The sequence below is a fragment of the Mustela erminea genome, chromosome 8 (genome assembly GCF_009829155.1).
Source record: "Mustela erminea isolate mMusErm1 chromosome 8, mMusErm1.Pri, whole genome shotgun sequence".
NCBI classification, from domain to species: domain Eukaryota; kingdom Metazoa; phylum Chordata; class Mammalia; order Carnivora; family Mustelidae; genus Mustela; species Mustela erminea.
In genome coordinates this window covers 13917023-13938224 of record NC_045621.1, presented here as the reverse complement: position 1 = coordinate 13938224, position 21202 = coordinate 13917023, and the positions used below count along the sequence as shown (strand labels likewise).

The 21202-nt window shown below is 36.2% G+C and overlaps 1 protein-coding gene and 1 non-coding gene across 3 annotated transcripts in view; one reads left to right on the top strand and one right to left on the bottom strand.

Moving 5' to 3' along the window:
- The window catches only part of BMPR2 (bone morphogenetic protein receptor type 2), a 207957-nt gene that overhangs the window by 86794 nt on the left and 99961 nt on the right, over nt 1–21202 (bottom strand). For both annotated transcript variants that reach the window (XM_032354461.1, XM_032354462.1), the window contains 2 exons: nt 10101–10271; nt 8093–8263 (listed from right to left, as the gene is read on the bottom strand). In XM_032354461.1, the coding sequence (XP_032210352.1) occupies nt 8093–8263; nt 10101–10271 (342 nt within the window). The remainder of the gene's footprint in view (nt 1–8092; nt 8264–10100; nt 10272–21202) is intronic.
- Nucleotides 438–559, top strand: LOC116598018. The gene has a single exon (XR_004288928.1). It is a non-coding gene; the product is annotated as a U6atac minor spliceosomal RNA (small nuclear RNA).

Below are 21202 nucleotides of genomic sequence, written 5' to 3'. Positions count from 1 at the left end.
AATTAAAATTCGATGCTTCCTTCTTAGGAATGAAAAGGAGAATGGGAACAATTATACTTTTTTATTTTACCATAATGAATTTAAAATAAGGGAGTTAATAATTGTTCTACTTTTGTCTGTACTTGTTATCCCATAAACAATTTGTCCTTTTAAATTGAATGTAGCAACCAGCTTTCAATAAATACCTGTCCATTAGTGAGTAAATCCAATGATTTCAACTTTTGCCAGATTATAAAGGACAACAAATCTACTCCCTTCAAGCATCTGAAAATATGTCAGAGTTTATACATTAGCATATGTCCTTTTATTAAATTATTCATTCAACAAACATTTATTGCACTCCCACCATTATATACCTGACACTGTACTGGTCACTGCAGAGACAAAGGAGCATTAAGAAGTTCCTATCTCCAAAGACTTTAGAATCTTGTAGAAGAGTGTTGTATGAAAGGAGAGGTTAGCACTACCCTTGACAAGGATGTAAAAGGCCCTTAGGCTTGACAATACACATATGGTTAAGGCACTGCCTCCTACTTCAGGTATCTAACTATCATATTTATGATTTCACTCTTATGTGGAAAATAAAAAACAAAACAATTGAATAAACAAAAGAATCAGACCTATAAATACAGAGAACGAACTGATGGTTGCCAGAGGAAAGGGAGTAAGGAGATGGGCCAAAATGAGTTAAGGAGAATGATAGATACAGCTTTTCAGTTATGTAATGGTTAAGTCATGGGAATAAAAGGTACAGCATAGGGAATATAGTCAATGATATTGTTGTATGGTGACAGATGGTAGCTGTACTTGTGAACACAGCATATTAAAAAGAGATAACTGAATCACTGTATTGTGCACCTAAAACATAACACTGTGTGTCAACTATACTTTAATAAAAATTTTTTTGAAGAATCTAGTTGGGGCACCTGGGTGGCTCAGTTGGTTAACTGCCTGTCTTTAGCTCAGGTGATGATCCCAGGGTCCTGAGATAGAGCCTCATATCAGGCTCCCCATCCAGCAGGAAGTCTGTTCATCCCTCTGTCCCTCCCACTCTCATACTTTCTCACAGGCTCTCTACCAAATAAAGGAAAAATAAAATCTAAAAAAAAAAAGAAAAAGAAAAAAAAAAGAATCTAGTAGAAGAAGAGCCAAAGACAATTACAAAATATGTGGAAATTTAGGCATGATGCCTGCAACTTATTTGCAAAAGGTTCAGAAAAAAAATAGTGATTGGCATATGTATATATATGGAGGAGAATAATAAAGCAAACAGCAAAATGTTAATAACTGGTGAATCTGTGGTAAAAGGTATATGGAAGTTTTTGTAAGTTTGAAATAATTTTTTTGTTGTTGTGGGCCCAAAATATTAACACCTGACATTGATTGTCAATACAATAATAGGTAAAAAGTTTTAAAAAGATAAGCTGCAAGCTAAATGTGCTAGAGAAAGACAACCACTTCAACGACCAATCTGAGTTAGCACAGTTACTCATTAGGACAAATGGGTTTGTTTTTTATTAGGCTACTCAAATATTATGGACACATCTTCAAAGAGTTTATAGATGTGACAGCACTTTGAAATTATAAAACATTATGGAAATGCAAAGCTTTAACAGTCATTACAAAAACATCATGAGAGGTTTGGAGATACTGTTTCAGTGAACACTGTTCTCAGAAGAATGAGTAATGAACATTTTATTTTTGACACCTTGATTAATGTATAATTTAGCACTATAAATGAGCATTGAACTTCTAATGAAAGATATTAACGGTCTTTCTCTAGGAAGAACCAAGGTTCAAAGATTTTTTTTTTAAATGTTACAAATGCATATTAAATTACTATTTAAAATGTAGCTCCTGTCATCCCTATGGTATCAAGACAAACTAACAAGAGATGAAATGATGTGATTTCAGACTACTCTAAATCATTCTTCTCAAAGCTAATTAGCTTCATTATTGAAAAAGAATATTACAGATAGGCAATGAACACAGGAAACTCAAAACAGAGAGAAAAAAAACACATGAACCTCACTAATAAAAATAATCCAAGGAGCAGCCCGGGTAGCTCAGTTAAGCATCCAACTCTTGATTTTGGCTCAATTCATGATCTCAAGCCCCACACTGTGCCCTGTGCTGAGAGTGGAGCCTTTTTAAGATTCTCACTCTCTTCCTCTGCCCACTCACCTTTCTCTCTCTCTCTTGCTCAAAAAAATCCCCCCAAAACAAAACCCAATCCAAATCATATTTCAAAATGATCTCAGCAAAGTTTTAAAATATACAAAAATTAAAGAGAGACTAGAAAAAAATATCCAAAATGTTAATAATGATTGTATTTGGATATAGAACTTATTAAAGGTTATTTCTCTTCTTTCCACTTATCTCATTTTTCTACTTTTCGAATTTAACAAGCAGGTATTCCCTTAATAGTTTCTTAAACATTATATACAACTATATTCTCAGGTTAAAGATTCAAATAATGCAACAATATAAGAATAATATGTAACCTTCCTCTTCAACAGTCAACACACACTATTCTACTTCTCCATAACTTAAAAGTGTGCACCATATTTCTAGCAAATTTTAAACATATATAAATGTTTTTGACAAATATGTATGTTAAATATTCAATAAGTGGTATTTTTATAATGGAAAATTTTAAAGGAGAGAAAAATCACCATCACCAGACTTTCTATTGATGTATACCAAGAACAAAAAGTTCTGCTTCTTAATTTTATATATACACATACTTTTAAAAGATTTTATTTATTTTAGAGAGAGAGAAAGAGAGCAAGAGCAGGGGAGGGGCAGAGGGAGAGGGAAAGTTCTTGAGCAGACTCCACACTAAGCACAGAACCTGACATAAGGCTCTGTGTTATGACCCTGAGATCATGACCTATGCCCAAATCAAGAGCCAGACGCTTCTCAGTGTTCACAGTCTCTCATAGTTTGTCTCCCCCTCTGATTTCCCCCCAACTCACTTCTCCTCTCCTTCTCCCAGTATCCTTGGTGTTATTCCTTAGAGGGGAGGAGGTTGGGGGTTTGGATGAGCCTGGTGGTGGGTATTAAGGAGGGCATGTATTGCATGGAGCACTGGGTGTGGTGCATAAAAAATGAATCTTGGAATACTGAAAAAAATTTTTTTAATTTAAATTAAAAAATCAGGAAGTGTGAAAAAAGAGACGCTTAACTAACTGAGACACCCAGGCGTCTTAATATTTTAATCAATTTCTTTAAACTTCAACACTTTAAATCTATTTTTATTTTGATCAAGCACTTATTATTTATAGACTAAATGTCTGACATTCAATACGACTATTTTTCTTGAGGTTAATGCAAAAATAAATATTCATCTTGTTTGCTACCTTCAAATTCACTTACTTTGTTTAGAACAAAAGAAGTAAATTGAGCCAATGTTCCCATATTACAGCACTTTACTTAAAAAGCACGTTCCCTTTTTATTGGGCTAACATAACTGATTCCTCGTTAGCAATACTTCAGCTTTTGGTTCAAAAGATTATAGTAAAAGGCGAAAGATTTATGCGATCTGAAGTAGGAACATCGCCAAAGGCAAGGGAAGCAAGGTCAAAAATGAACTATTGGGATTTCATCAAGATCAAAGGCTTTTGCACAGCAAAGGAAACAGTTAACAAAACCAAAAGACAACTGAGAGAATGGGAGAAAATATTTGCAAACGACATATCAGATAAAGGGCTAGTGTCCAAAATCTATAAAGAACTTAGCAAACTCAACACCCAAAGAACAAATAATCCAATCAAGAAATGGGCAGAAGACATGAACAGACATTTATGCAAAGAAGACATCCAGATGGCCAACAGACACATGAAAAAGTGCTCCACATCATTCGGCATCAGGGAAATACAAATTAAAACCACAATGAGTTATCATCTTACACCAGTCAGAATGGCTACAATTAACAAGTCAGGAAATGACAGATGCTGGCGAGGATGCGGAGAAAGGAGAACTCTCCTACACTGTTGGTGGGAACGCAAGCTGGTGCAACCACTCTGGAAAACAGCATGGAGGTTCCTCAAAATGTTGAAAATAGAACTACCCTATGATCCAGCAATTGCACTACTGGATATTTACCCTAAAGATACAAATGTAGTGATCTGAAGGGGCACGTGCACTCGAATGTTTATAGCAGCAATGTCTACAATAGCCAAACTATGGAAAGAAAAGAAGATGTGATATATATATACTATGGAATACTATGCAGCCATGAAAAGAAATGAAATCTTGCCATTTGTGATGATGTGGATGGAACTAGAGGGTATCATGCTTAGTGAAATAAGTCAATCAGAGAAAGACAGCTATCATATGATCTCCCTGATATGAGGAAGTAGAGATAAAACATGAGAGGTTGCGGGGGGTAGGAGAAGTATAAATGAAACAAGATGGGATTGGGAGGGAGACAAACCATAAGTGACTCTTAATCTCACAAAACAAACAGGGTTAATAGGGGGAGGGGGGTCCAGAGAGGGGGGTGGGGTTATGGATATTGGGGAGGGTATGTGCTACAGTGAGTGCTGTGAAGTGTGTAAACCTGGTGATTCACAGACCTGTACCACCCCTGGGGATAAAAATACATTATGTGTTTATAAAAAAATAAAAAATAAAGATTAAAGAAAAAAGATTATAGTAGACCAAAATCTCAGTAACATTCTGAAATGTAGCTATAAAAATATTGAGGAGAACTTATGCATAAATTCACTTCTCTTTCATCTAGCTAGATGTACAAGTGGAAATTAGAAATCTTATTTTGTTTGTTTGCTTCTTTGTGGAAAATAAGTGTAGCCAATTCAGAATAAAAGCTAATGGCCTTGAGTAGATATGAAAAACATCCTACTACTTTCAGTTCAGTGTTTCAACAAATCAAAGGAAATCATCCCAAACCGAAGATCTCAGAGTATGGACTAATAAAAGCTCCTGACAGAGAATTCTTGAAATGTGCTATATTCCAAAAAGATAAATTTTTAAATTTTTATTTGGAAATAATATAAAACTTTCAGAATAGTTCTAAGAATGAGAAGAGTACAAAGAATAACCATACATCTTTACCCAATTTCACTTATTGTTACCATTTTATGCCCATTTGCTTGCTTTATTTTTATTTATTTATTTATTTTTTTAATTTTGTTTGAGGGAGTGAGAGAGCACAAGCAGGGGAAGGGAGAAGGAGAAGCAGACTCCCCCAACTGATCAGGGAGCCTGACATGGGGCTCAGCCTCAGGACCCTGAGATCATGACCCAAGCTAAAGGCAGACTCTTAACCAACTGAGTTACCCTGGCGCCCCCCATTCTTTTCTCTTTCTGTGCGTACCACACACGCAAATACTTTTTTTGAACCATCTCAGGGAAATTAATACACACACACATATTATTGTCCCTTATTTCTAAACATTTCTTGGGATATTTCCTAGGAATATGGATATTCTCTTATATAACCGTCGTACTGTTACCAGCTTCAGTATATTTAAAATTGAAATAATTCCTTATTCATCTCTTTTGCCAATTGGTCTAACAATGTCCTTTATCATATTTTTCACATCCAGCATACGAGAATTAGGCATGTTGTAAAGTTTCTTTAGCCTCCTTTTTATCTAGATCTTTCCCACAGTCTCTTTGCTTTATAGGACATTGGCATTTTTGACAAATCCCCTTCTAATAACAGAGCACTCCTAGTTCATGGTTTGTGTGATGTTCCCTCATGATTAGATTCTGGTTATGCATTCTTGGATGAAATACAGTACTCCATTAGTGATACTGTGTCCTTCTCAGGGTATCATGGACAGGGTCCATCTTGCCCTCCATTAATGATGCTGATTTTAATTACCTGATCAAGGTGTTACCCAATATCCTCAACTTATAATTACTAATATTTCCCTTACAATATGTGGGAGACACTTTAAAATAATGCAAATATCCTAGGGCGCCTGAGTGGCTCAGTCATTAAGCATCTGCCTTCAGCTCAGGGCATGATCCCAGGGTCCCAGGATCTAGCCCCGCATCCAGCTCCCTGCAGGAGAAGCCTGCTTCTCCCTCTCTCACTCCCCCTGCTTGTGTTCCCTTTCTCTTGCTGCATCTCTGTCAAATAAATAAATAAAATCTTTAAAAAAAATAATAATGCAAATAAACTAGCTCCATATTCAAAATGCCCTTAGATTTAGGATGTTTTGGTTATTCCTGCCTGATCCAATCCTTACCATGATGGCTACAGAAGGATAATTTTCCAACTCCACTCCCCTAAACCTACCAGCTGGCACCTGGCATTCTACTATAAGCAAGTACTCTCTCTTCTTCCTTCTCTGCTATCAGCATTGACTCATGAATTCATCTTCCCTCCAGTGGTTTACAATTTGTTACTGTACTTCTTTAGCACTCAAATTGTCCCAAATTTAGACAGTAGGAATTTCTTCAAGCTGGATCCTATTTCCTGTGACCAGTCTCCCCCGGCATTTGGGGGCACTTCTTTTCCTTACTTTCTAGTGTTATAGGATACTTCTGGCTTATCTTGCACCTATTCTGCTCTAGTCTTAGAGTAAGTCATTTTTCCAAGGAGCCTAACTTCTTTTCGCGGGGGAGTGGTATTAGAATCTAAATCTGAGTATTACATTTGTTTACTGCTACTGGGGTATTATTTATGGCTTCTTATCCTTTTCAACAAATAGAGCTAAGAAATATTTATATATAGGGATGTGTGTATACACTACACACATAAATACAAATATATACACATGCATACACATATAGACATGGCCACATATCGATGCATGTAACACATACATATGTTTATTTTAAAATCATAAATCCTTTCTCATACCTTGAATTATAATCTATCCATACAGTATTCTATTGTATTCCTCCATCTATAATTGTATGTGCCTATTTCCTCAGTAAGAGCACTGGCTCCCAAAAGCATCAACACCATGTACTTATTTCTTAATCTTATTATACATCTACAATTGTTTCACAATTGCTTAGTCCAGGCTCCTAGAAAACAAACTTGAAAGAGTTCAGTATTTGTCTGCAATTCTCCTCCCATCTCTTACATCCCATATTGCCCGAAGTAGTATAAAGAGTAAAACACTGTGTTTGTAAAATCCTTACATTAGTTCTTTCATTCCACTCCTTTCTCTGCATCCCATTAAGTAACCAACTTAGTTATCTTTCAGTTTATCCTGTTTCTTTTTGTAAAGATAAGTTTTCTGTCTTACACAAGAGACAACACAGTATTTATATGCTTTTTATTCTCCTAACATTATCTCCAGAAATCACTCTATATAAATTCATAGAGACCTTACTCATTTTTGGTTATAGAGGTACAGTTAGTACTCCATTATATGTATATATCATAGTATATTTTAACTAATCTATTCCTGAACATTTAAGAGTTCCCAGTGTTTTACAGTTATAAATAATACTGCACTGAATAACTCTATGTCTGAGGGTTTTTTTTTTTAATATGTGAGGTTTTTGTTTTTTTTAATATGTGAGGGTTTTTTTTTTTTTATAGTTTATTTATTTAAGAGAGAGTGAGTGGGTGAAGGGGTAATGAGGAGGGAGAGAGAGAATCTCAAGCAGACTCCACACTGAGTGTGGACCCTGATGCAGGACTTGATCTCATGACCAGAGACAAAATCAAGTTGACGGCTTAATCAACTGAGCCACCCAGGCGCCTCCATAAGTTGTTTTTTTTTTTTTTTAAAGTAAGCTCTATGTCCAATATGTGATTTGAACTCATGACCCTGTGATCAAGAGTTGCATGCTCTATCAACTAGGAACTAGCCAGGCATCCACACATGTATGTATATTTGTACTGTTGGAAGAATAGCTTCACAGAGGCTGGAAAGTACCATATCTCGATTCAAACTTATTTGGTACTCTTGTGATACCCTGGAAATCCTGGTGCACCTCTTTTGGATTTCAGGTGTTAACTAGATGTGGTCTCATAATGTTTGAACTCTCTTTTTCCCTCTGCCAAACCGGATGTTTTTATATATTTTTTTTAATTTTGCGGATCTTTGGAGAAAAGAATTAACAACAAGGAAAGTAAATTACTTAAACTACTTACTGAGTGGTGTTGTGTCTGGAGGTGGAAAATTCTCAGTGAAGTTGACATTACACAAATCTGTGCTACAGCAGCAGAAACGGTATGTACCATTTTGAATTGAGGGAGGGGTAGTAGTTACTACGCATTCTTCATAGTGACACTCCTGGGGATCTCCAATGTGAGACCAACAGCCTACAAATTGATATTAATGCAAACAAGTTAGGGTTAATACAATAAATAAAGTTAAAAGGAAAACAACAAAGAAATAATTGCAATCAATGTGACACAGTAAAGTACATAATACATATGAGTTATAAACCACTCCTACAAATGAACGGGAAATACACATTTAAAAAACATTTTTAAAAGATTTTATTTATTTATTTGACACAGAGAGAGAGAGATCACAAGTAGGCAGAGAGGCAGGCAGAGAGAGGGGGAAGCAGGCTCCCTTCCGAGCAGAGAGCCCAACGCGGGGCTCGCTCCCATGCATGATCCCTGAGATCCTGATCTGAGCTAAAGGCAGAGACTTAACCCACTGAGCCACCCAGGGCACCCCTACATTTTTAAAATAACAACAACAACAACAACAACAATAACTAAAATGGCAGAGTTTTAACAAGCACTTCATGGGGAGAAAAGCCACTAATAAATGTTTAACCTCATCATTAATCTAAGAATTATTAATAAAGCAACAGTAAGATTTCTTTTTTGTTTATATCTATTAAACTGTTCTAAGTTTAAAAAAATAATATATTAAAAAATAATAATAATAATATATTATCATAACAAGATTTCAGTAATACTCCCATATACTGTTGGGAAGAATGTAAATGTATATAGCATTTATAGAAAGCCACATGGCAATTTTCATAAAGAGCCTTTAAAATATTCATGCTTTATTATCTAATAACACTACCTTCTGCAATCTATTCCAGGGAAATAATCAGATACAATGAAAGATTTACATTCAAAGATGTCCACTGAAGCATTATGTATCACAGTAGAACACAATACACTGTCCAACAACAGAGTAATCTGTAACTAAACTGCATATAAACAATACGTGCATACAACGGAATATTGTACAGAGCTGATAAATGTTTTCAAAGTATATTTAAAGACATAGGAAAATGTTCATAATATAATTTAAGATAAGAAATATTGGGTAGGGGGGCGCCTGGGTGGCTCAGAGGGTTAAGCCACTGCCTTCGGCTCGGGTCATGATCTCAGAGTCCTGGGATTGAGTCCCACATCGGGCTCTCTGCTCAGCGGGGAGCCTGCTTCCCTCTCTCTCTCTCTCTCTCTCTGCCAGCCTCTCTACCTACCTGTGATCTCTCTCTGTCAAATAGATAAATACAATCTTAAAAAAAAAAAAGAAAAGAAAAGAAATATTGGGTATGAAACTGTTTATACATAGAGTATCATCCTAATTTTGAAAAATAAGGCCACATACATATAAACATAGAGATCCATAAAAAATATACTTGCAGGGAATAAACTAATATGTAAAATAATTTGTAAGAGTATGGAATTGTAGGGGCACCTGGGGGGCTCAGTCGTTAAGCATCAGCCTTCGGCTCAGGTCATGATCCCAGGGTCCTGGGATTGAGCCCCAAATCAGGCTCCCTGCTCAGCAGGAAGCCTGCTTCTCCCTCTCCCATCCCCCCTCCTTGTGTTCCCTCTCTTGCTGTCTCTCTGTGTCAAATAAATAAGTAAAATCTTAAAAAAAAAAAAAATGTATGGAACTGTACACATTTGTTTTTCTCATAGTTTTCTATATTTTCTAAACTTTGTAGAATGAAGATATATTAACACTGTAATAAGAAAAATGTTATTAAAATAAGCTAAAAACCTATTACCCTCTACAAATTTGGGGCTAATGGGTGAATATATACATGGATATGTATTTTGAAACTTACTGTTTTCCTGGGAAAGGTTTAATCTACCTCTGGGTCCTTTTTAGATAAAAGATACCTTCAATTTTATGAAACACAAAGTTATTTCAGGTAAGAAAAGTGTTACTTGCCTTGTTTTACGAGATTTATGTCCCCTTTTGATTTCTCCCAAAGGCCATAGCAAGTGCTACCTTTTGAGCATAAAATTGTTCCATTTTCATGAGAGATTCGACTCTCGCCTATCCCAAGGTCTTGTTGATATGGATCTTTAAATGCACATAGACGTTCTTGGTTCTGAGAAGCTAAAATAAATAAAAGAATGACAAATTTAATTTCATGAAAACCCTGGCAACACATTATTATACAAAATCTTAGTCTTTTTGAAAGGGACTATAAATTTCCCTACTAAGTCCTTAACAAGACCTAAATACATTTGTAATTTATATTTATTCAATAATTCCTTTCTGTTCATTAATTTGTCACCTCCAAATAAGAAGCTTGAAAACTGGGGCACCTGGGTGGCTCAGTGGGTTAAGCCTCTGCCTTCAGCTCAGGTCATGGTCTCAGGGTCCTGAGATGGAGCCCCGCCTTGGGCTCTCTGCTCAGCAGGGAGCCTGCTTTCCTTCTTCTCTCTCTCTGCCTGCCTTTCTGCCTACTTGTGATCTCTGTCTGTCAAATAAATAAAATCTTTAAAAAAAAAAAAAGATGCTTGAAAACTGATTTCCCAAAAGCAATCCTTTCTTACGCAAATTATTCTCACTACTCTCCCATTAAATAATTTAGGTATATGAATAAAGAACCATCATTTTCAATGTCCATGCTTTAAATTATCAAAACTTCAAAACAAACAAATTAACAAACCTAGAGGGTTGAATAATTTTGGGAAATTCTGCAGTATTCACTTTTATAATACTTTACAGTCAGAAAGCTAAACATACATCATTGGGTATGGTAAACTATGGATGAGGAGAATCACTACCAGTGGGTACATAATTTCTTTTTGGGTAGATGGAAATATTCTAAAATTAGACTGTGGTAATGGCAGCACACCTCTGTAAATTTATTTTTTAAAAAAATCAGTCACTTAAAATGAGTGAATTTCATGGTATATAAAATATACCTTAGTAAATTTGTTTTTAAAACTAAGAATATTCATTGGCAAAAAAAAAAAGACTTTGTTATTAAAAATATCAATATAAAAGCCAGAAACAGAAATGCTCAGTCACACGTTATGCTGAAGGGACAACACAGTGTACTTTCAATTCTAGTTAATCTTTTTCTATACACATAATCTGATTTAGCTAATTTCAATAGAATATTTGCCACATAATTTATCAGCTAACAAATATTTACTAACATTGCTGAGAAAAACAAAGAAGTAAAAGGTTCCTTATTTGGTTTCAAGTTGACTTTCCTAAGGTTTGACTAACCAGAATAACAGTCTAATACATACATATATATATATATATATGGCCTCTTGGGCTTTTGATTTATTTATTAATTTTGGGTTTATATCCTATCTCGTATGGCTTAATTCACTAACACCTTAGCACCGGAGATGACCTACGAAAATAATGTTTCTGAACCTATAGAACTAAGGACCAAACTCTGGGGAAGAAATGAAAGAGCCAAGAACTATATACCTAGTCCATTTAGACACAATGACCTGCCATATTTATTACAAGAGGAAGCACCTTAAAAGTATTGGCCTAGGCAAATAGGGTATTCATAATTACATAATATAGAGTTCTACCCTTCAAGCATCTTATATCGTCCATTTGGAGACAGACAATAATTACTGAATTCAGTACTCAAAGAGAGTAATTACTAAAATATAAATGTAACTTGATTTCCACATTTAAAACCATTTCAGGAAGTCTTGTATAAGATACTACCAATAACAACTAAATAGCCAAAAAAAATATACTATAGCCTATTTATAAAAACTAATTCTAGGACATCGGCCTAATTTTGATTCAACTATATTTCTGCAACATGTAGCCACATATTAAAATTCATTTAATGATAAATTTAATTATATTTACTAGATCATTTTACACATTTAATATCAGTATTTCCTCAGATTATCCTAATTTTCAAACTTTACCAAGTGATTATAAAGATTAAAATCAAATATATTTCTACATACAAAGCAGACACAACACAAAGATTCATACTTAAGTGATTCAAACTACAAACAAAAACTCTGTAATAGAGATATAAAAAAGCATATCTATAAGGCATAATTTCTTTTTCCTGTCCCATCCTATTTTCTTAAATTTTTTATTATTTTTTTAGTCATCTCTACATCCAGCATGGGGCTCAAACTCACAAACCCAAGATCAAAAGTCACATGTTCTTCCGACTGAGTCAGCCAGGCATCCCAACCTTTTTTTGACTCGGGTTAAGTGCTCCTTACCTTCAATACCACATATTAAAGTTACACAATCCACTTAATTTCCATTTTTGTCTTGATTGTTAGAAAGGTCAGAATTTATGAACTCAATAACTCCAGTTTTCCATAACCAAGATATCCTATTTTCCCCCTCCTCACCTATTATCTATTTTTACTAGAATTTTGTGTTAAATATTGAGTTAATGAATACAGATTTAACTGTACCTGGAAGTAAAGAAGTCATAAATAAAACTGCCTTATTTACTTTAAATATAAAAAGAAAAGGTATGCTTCTGTGAAGAAAAAGATGTTAGAACAAAATTTTTTGCTCTTCTTAGATATCCTTTGTAATTGAAAAGTAGCTAACGGCCTGAACATGTGTAAATTTTTTAGTGCCATTATTTTTTTTTTAGATTTTATTTATTTATTTGACAGACAGAGATCACAATTAGGTAGAGAGGGAGGAAGGGAAGCAGGCTCTCTGAGAGTCTGATATGGGGATCGATCCCAGGACCCTGGGATCATGACCTGAGCCGAAGGCAGAGGCTTTAACCCACTGAGCCACCCAGGTGCCCCTTTTAGTGCCATTATTAAATAATTTGATGACTGAAACCTAAAGTTCTCCTTATAGAAAAAGACAAAAAACAAACAAATCCAACCTCCCCTAGGTATCCCTCTTCATACCCCACAGCTACTAAGCTGAAATGAATGTCAAAACAATAAAGGTACAAATTAGAGGGAAATGAATCATATCTTTAATACCCCTGAGTTTTTACTAAATAATTTTTTCTTAAAATAACATCAGTCTGGGGTGCCTGGGTTGCTCAGTGGGTTGAGCCTCTGCCTTCGGCGCCTCAGGTCACTATCTCAGGGTCCTGGGATTGAGCACCGCATTGGGCTCTCTGCTCAGCGGGGAGTCTGCCTCCCCCACCCCCTCTCTGCCTACCTGTGATCTCTGTCTTTCAAATAAATAAATAAAATCTTTTTAAAAAAATAACATCAGCCTACTTTTCAGGAATTATTTCGTGACAGTGGCATTAGTATAGACCAATTATAATTTGCTATTTTAACAGTAACTCTTTCAAATTATGATTCAGGAAATTTTTATGCAATATAAAGGTATACTAGCAAGAATTATAACTAAACAGCCCTTTGTCAAAAAAACAAAGCTAAGTTTTACAAAACAGTATTTGCAGCTTTTAAAATGCTATTTGTTGAAACTGAGGGTTGTTGGAGGGATGGGTAACTGTGATTGACACGAAGGAGGACACATGATATAATGAGCACTGGGTATTATATAAAACTGATGAATCACTGAGCTCTACCTCTGAAACTAATAATACATTATATGTTCATTAATTGAATTTAAATAAAATAAAAAGTATATATAAATAAATATCTTTTTTAAAATGCTATTTGTTGGGGCACCTGGGTGGCTCAGTCAGGTGTCTGCCTTCGGCTCAGGTCATGATCTCATTGTCCTAGGATCAAGCCCCATATCAGGCTCCCTGCTCAGCGGGGAGCCTGCTTCTCCCTCTTCAGCTCCCTTGTGCTTATGTTCTCTCTCTCTCTATCTCTCTCTGTCATAAATAAATAAAATCTTTAAAAAAAAAAATGCTATTTGTTGAGGGACGCCTGGGTGACTCAATTGGCTAACCACCTGCCTTCAGCTCAGCTCACGATCCCAGAGACCTGGGATAGAGTCTCTCATAGGGCTTCTTGATCTACAGAGAGCCTGCTTCTCCCTCTGCCTCCTGCTCCCATTGCTTATGCTCTTTCTCTCTCTCTCTGACAAATAAATAAATAAAATCTTTTTTTTTTTAATGCTATTTGTTGAGATCAGTACCAGCAGTATCTGTGTATAAAGCTAGGGATTCTTCAAAAATAATGTAGGAAAAATAGGGATGAAGCAAAGATTACGATAAGAAATAGTATAGCCTAGCATTATACTGTCACAGATCATATACACAGACCTGATCATTTACACAGGTATTCTAAATTGGTCAACAGCTAGACAAATTCTGATCAAAGTATAGTCATTATGGTCAATGTCTTTTAAGGGATGCTCTTAACCAGGTACAGCAGTAATTAGACATGGGTCTTTAAAAAAATTGTTCTCCTTGGGGCGCCTGGGTGGCTCAGTTATTAAGCTTCCAACTCCTGATTTTGGCTCAGGTCATGATCTCAGGGTCATGAGATAAAGCTGTGAGAAAGGCTCCTCACTCAGCAGAGTCGTCTTCTCTCCCTCTGCCCCACCCCTGCCTCCCCCACCACTCATTCCTTCTCTCTCAAATAAATAAATAAAATATTTTTTTAATTGTTCTCGTCATTTTAAACAGGTGATATTTGCTTATAATAAGCACTAAAACAATTCTAATTTAATATAACCACATTAAACTAGAAATAGTCTCATCCAAACTGCTGACAGAGGTATCATCATAAAAAGAGAGAACTGATTATGCTTAAAATCTGTTAGGTCCCTAATGTTCTAGAATTAAATCCAAACTCTTCAGTTCGTTTGTAAGATCCTCCACAATCAAGAACCAACAAAAATGGATGATCATTTCTGTGGGCACAAGGAACTTTTTTTTTTCATGGGCCCCTCCCTCTATAAAAAAAGATTTAAGAGACACCTAGGTGGCTGAGTCCGCCAAACACCTGCCTTCATCTCAGATTATGATCCCAGGGTCCTGGGACTGACCTCCACGTCAGGCTCCCTGCGCAACAGGGAGCATGCTTCTCCCTCTCCTCCCCGCTTGTGATCTCTGTCTCTCTCTCAAATAAATAAAATCTTTAATAATAATATTTAAAATTACGTTTTGTAACTGCATTGGTATAAAGAAAATATATTAAAATTAAACATTAAAACATTTTCTTTAATCGTAAAGTTCATTTTTTCCTTCTGATTTTAAAAGAAATTATCAATGGCCTCCAGAAATACTTTGGGCCCTATGCCCTGCCCTATGCCTCCTGTGCCTCATAAGTAAGCAAGCCCTGGGACCCATCCACTTCTTGCCACTGATTGATCCCACTCCTCCATTCTCGGTTCCCACTAACATAGGAAGACCTTTCCTGGCCTTTATACACATGTTCCCAATATCCAGTATGTTACTTTTTCTTGCTCCAAAGCTCTTTACTCTTAATTACTTTAGGGTTATATTTTATCTGTTTACATGTGTATCTCCACACCAAGCTGGAGGTGAACTTCATTTGTTCCTAGAGCAATATCAGGTTTATTTAACTCATTTTGTATGGCACAAATCCCCAACAGGATTAAGGACAGACACTTTTCATAGCTACTCAATATCATATTCCCATTCAGAGGGTACAAAATCTAGGCAATAATCATCTAGTCTTTCTACCACTTGACAATAAATGAAGCTATAAAAATAGTATGAGTGTAAAAACAATATTACACTATTTTCTCCCTCATACACATCCAAATTACTGAGAATAAAGTCACCATTTTCTGTTTACATATGCTTCCTGGATCAATATTTTCTAATCCTATGCAGCATTTAATTTCCAGAAACAGATACCGTATTGTCTGGAATACTAAGCTCTCTTGAATTTCCCGCTCAATGATACAACACTACCAAGAAAGTAGGGTGTAAAGGTATGGCATAGTTTTATCATGTCTGCATCAGTTAACTATCATTATAGATACAAATCAGCAACATCATTATACTTCTTTATTTTTACAAGGGGAAGAGAGAAAGGAAAAAAACCAACTACTCTGAAAATATTAACTATTTGCCGGGGCGCCTGGGTGGCTCAGTGGGTTAAAGCCTCTGCTTTCGGCTCAGGTCATGATCCCAGGGTCCTGGGATCGAGCCCCCAATCGGGCTGTCTGCTCCGCGGAGAGCCTGCTTCCTCCTCTCTCTTTCTCTCTGCCTGTCTCTCTGCCTACTTGTGATCTCTGTCAAATAAATAAATAAAATCTTAAAAAAAAAAATTAACTATTTGCCCCTTTCCCTTGTTGCCAAATACTCCTATATTATTTGAATTTTCATGAAAAATATCCACGTTTTACTTAGACACTTCAAAAACAAGAGTATTTGTAGTTGAATCAAATATTTTTGATTGAAAATTTTTTATTTTTAAATAATTAGAGACTTATAGGTAGTTGGAAAGAAATGCAGAATGAAGTTGAATGCCTCTCTCCTCAGTGCAAACATTCCACAAACACTACGCAATACCAAAGTCAGGAAATTGACATTAGAACAATTCGTACAGCTTTTTCGGATTTTGCCAGTTTTACATGCAGTACTGGATGCATGCACTGCAAATCTATGCAATTCTGTTAACATTTTATCAAAATCAAAATACTCAGGTTGCCTGGGTGGCTCAAACAGTTAGGCATTTCCCCTTAGCTCAGGCCATGGTCTCAAGGTCCTGGGATGGAGCCCCACATTGGGCTCCCTGCTCAGCAGGGACTCTGCTTCTGCCTCTCCCTCTGCCTGCCACTCCCCCTGCTTGTGCTCTCTGTTAAATAAATAAATAAAATCTTTAAAAAAAAAAAAAATCAAGGGACACCTGGATGGCTCAGTCAGTTAAGCATCTGTCTTTGGCTCAGGTCATGATCCCAGGGTCCTGGGATCGAGTTCCACATCAGGCTCCCCACTCAGCGGAGAGCCTGCTTCTCCCTCTCCTTCTGTCAGGTGCTCCCTTTGCTTGGGCTCTCTCTCTCTTTAACAAATGAATAATTAAAATCTTTAAAAATAATAGTAATAAAATAAATAAAAATCAAGATACTTAACTGTACTATCACAAGACTCCCTCATGTTAATGATTTATAATCACCATCTGTTTGTCTCCATTCCTAAAATACAGCAACCACTAATCTGTTCTCCAGTTTGATAATTATGCTATTTCTCAACTGTTATATAAATAGAATCCTGCAATGCACATCCTTTTGAGATTGGCTTTTTTTCACTGAGCAAATTTTCCTTGAGGTTCATCCCAGTTGTTGCATATATCAATAGTTTATTACTTTTTAGAGAGTAGCATTCCATACTATGGATGGACTACAATCTAACTTTACACCCTTTAAAAAGGTCATCTGGGTAGTTTCTAGTTCTTGGCTATCAGAAATAAAACTGCTATGCACATCTGTGTACATGTTCAATTTTAAAAGGAATCTTGTTTATTTAAAGTAAAACAAGAATAATATTCTAGAAAGATAAAGTATGGTGTCTACAAAAAGGAACTTGACATTAAGACTATGTGCTCTACCAATAGAATACACTATGACCCATCAATATATATGACCCATACGTATGACCAAACATTTGTTCATTAAAAGCTTTAAAAGCATTCAAATTTCCTAACCTCCTCTGACCAGTACTTCAAGAATACTGGCAGAAACTGTCTTGTACTATGAAATCTTAGCTTAAAGAGTCATTCAAGCAGCATTCCTGACATAAAAACAAAGTAAAATGTGACAAAATAAATACCAGTTAATTATGGCATTAAATATATGAAATGAGAGACTCCAGTTATGGGGTGTTTTTGTTGTTGTTTAAACAAAGACTAGTCCTTTGTAATAAGGTCAAACAGGCAAAGTATGCCCTATCCCTGGACACCCAGGGCCCTTTAATGTGCAAAACTCTGCTGGCCAGCTTTTCTTAGAAGCATGCCAAGGACAAGATTGATCCACCAATCTTTATATCTATTTCCTTTCCCCTACATAAAAATAAAAAGGCATTTGACAAATAGGTTTTCACATGAAAAATGTGAATTTCACATTAAAATATGCAAATTAAAACTATAATAAAATAGAACTACACATCTATTACAATGACCAGAAGTTCAAAATAAAACAAAACAATAAACCCTTGACAATACCAAGTATTGCCAAGGATTCTGTCACAGGAGGGAAAACAACTCTGATGAAAATGCAAAATGGTACAGCCACTGTGGAAAACAGTTTGATAGTTTCTTGTAAGTCTGTTTAACATTTAACTATGTAATCCCACTCCTAGGTACTGCCCTACATGTAATAAAAACTATGTTCACACAAAAACTTTTATCTAAATGCTTAGAATGACTTTATTTGTAGTCACCCAAACTATTTTTAACCCAAATGTCCCTCAGCTGATGGATAAACAAAGACATGGAAAGACTCTGGAGGAGACCAGAAAGTGAAAGAATCCAATCTGAAAAAGCTATATACATTGTATGATTCCAAATATATGACATTCTGGAAAAAGCAAAACTATGGAGATAATAAAAAGATCAGTGGCTGCCAGGAGCTGGGGGAAGGGAGAGATGACCACGCAAAGCAGAGAATTTTTAGGGCAATACAACTCTTCTGTATGATACTATAATGGTGGATAATGTCATTATATATTTGTCCATAGAATGTACGATACCAAGAATGAACCTATGAGTAAACTGTGGACTCTAAGTGATGATGATGAGTATTTGCAGGTTCATCAGTTCTATCAATGCATCACAGAGGTGCAGGATATCAATAGTAGGGCAGCTCTGCCTGTGTAGGGATGGGGATATATGGGAACTCTCGGTATTTCTAAGTCATTTTCCTTTGTACCTAAGACTGCTCTCAAAAGCTAATTAATTTTTAAAGGGCGACTTTTGAGAAATGCAATGCTTTATCTCAAAAAGAAATTTCTGATGAAGAAAATTTAGGAACAAAGTAACTTGATATGGGTCATTTTCAAGGATGTGAGAGGATGGTGAGGATTCTTGTGACCAGCCACATAAGGAAGTGAGAGGATGGTGACATTATGCAGTATGAAATCATTCATATAAAGTAAAATAACTCAAAATAATAATGTAGGTTGTTTATGGATGCATAGGATATGCACTAAAAATGTAGGTATAATTAAAAAAAAAGATTTATACAAACTTCAGGAGAGTGATCAATTGTGGTTAAGGAGGAAAGGAAATATAATTAAGGAGTGGAGTTCTAACTAACCTAATGCATGCACACATACATTTTTTTAAGTTAATCAAATGCAACTATGACAAAATGTACTACCTGCTAAATCTTGGTCTTCAATATTTGTCTGTGTTTGAAATATTTCACAATAAAATTTTTTTAAAAAGATTTTATTTATTTACTTGAGAGAGAGAAGACAGAGAGAGATAGAGAACTACAGGTGGGGAGCAGAGGGGGAGGGAGAAGCAGGCTCCATGCCGAGTGCAGAGACTGATGTGGGGCTCAATCTCACAACCCTGAGATCATGACCTGAACTGAAATCAAGAGTCGGATGCTCAACCGACTAAGATACTCAGGCACCCCCATAATAAAAATTTTAAAATGTTGGTTGGGCTTTTTTGGCAATAACACCCTAAATATTCTAGACACAAATCATAGAAATAGAACACTAAGAAGAACTTTAGTTTTAATAGTTTTATCTCTTCATTTTATGTATGAAATATTTAAGTTAAAACAATGTAAAGGGGCACCTGGGTTGCTCAGTCATTTAAGCATCTGCATTCCACTCAGGTCACACATGATCCCAGGATCCTGGGATTCAGCCCCATGTCAGGCTCCCGGCTCAGCGGGGAGTCTGCTTCTCCCTCTGCTCCTCTTCTGCTCATGCTCACTCATGTTCCCTGTCTTTCTCAAATAAATAAATAAACAAATAAATAAATCTAAAAAGGGGGGGGCAGCCCAATACATAAAAATAGAATCCTTTCAAGGAGCTTTGAACACAGAATTGCTAAGACTGAAAAATCACAAGTCCTATCTATAGCCTTTGCGGAAAAAATGTATAAGAAAATGTATTACAGGTGGTCAAAGCTGGTTCTATATCTGAAAATCAATTAATGTAACCTATCACACATTAAGGCTAAAAAGAAAAGTCACATGATTAAATCAACAGATGCAGAAAAAGCACGTGAAAAAATCCAATACCTGTTTATGATGAAAACTCTCAGCAAACTGGGAATAGAGGGAAAGGTAGTCAACTTAATTTTGATAGTGGAGGCAGCCCATCTGGGCAAGGGCTATATGAGAACAATCTCTGTACCTTCCACTCGATTCTGCAGTGAACCTAAAACTACTCTACTAAATAAAGTCTCTCTCTCTCTCTCTTTTTTTTTTAAAGATTTTATTTATTTATTTGACAGACAGAGATCACAAGTAGACAGAGAGGCAGGCAGAGAGAGAGGAGGAAGCAGGCTCCCTGCCGAGCAGAGAGCTGGATGCGGGGCTCGATCCCAGGACCCTGGGATCATGACCTGAGCCGAAGGCAGAGGCTTTAACCTACTGAGCCACCCAGGTGCCCCAAGCCCCTCTCTTTTTTAAAGATTTTATTTATTTATTTGACAGAGAGAGATCACAAGTAGGCAGAGAGGCAGGCGGAGAGAGAGGGAGAAGCAGGCTCCCCGCGGAGCAGAGAGCTTGATGTGGGGCTCGATCCCAGGACCCTGGGACCTTGAACTGAGTTGAAGGCAGAGGCTTTAACCCACTGAGCCACTCACTGAGGGACCTTGAACTGAGTTGAAGGCAGAGGCTTTAACCCACTGAGCCCCTAAAGTCTCTTTTTTAAAAAATATATGGGGCGTGATAAAGAGACATGATAAAAACAAACAAACAAACAAACAAAAAAACCTAGGTAAAAGATGGGAATTACTACAATAATTTGCATTATTAAAAATATTTAGACAGCTACCCTTTTTATTTTGATTGGTACACACTGGGCGACATCCTGAGTAGAAATCAGTAGATGAAAAGCAGTTCCTAATTTAGACAGGAACACTTGTCCAGAAGGGTCAATTGAAAATGTGTGGAAGTGCTACAGACATACCTTGCTTCATTGAGCTTCCCAGATACTGAGTTTTTGACAAATTGAAGGTTTGTGGTAT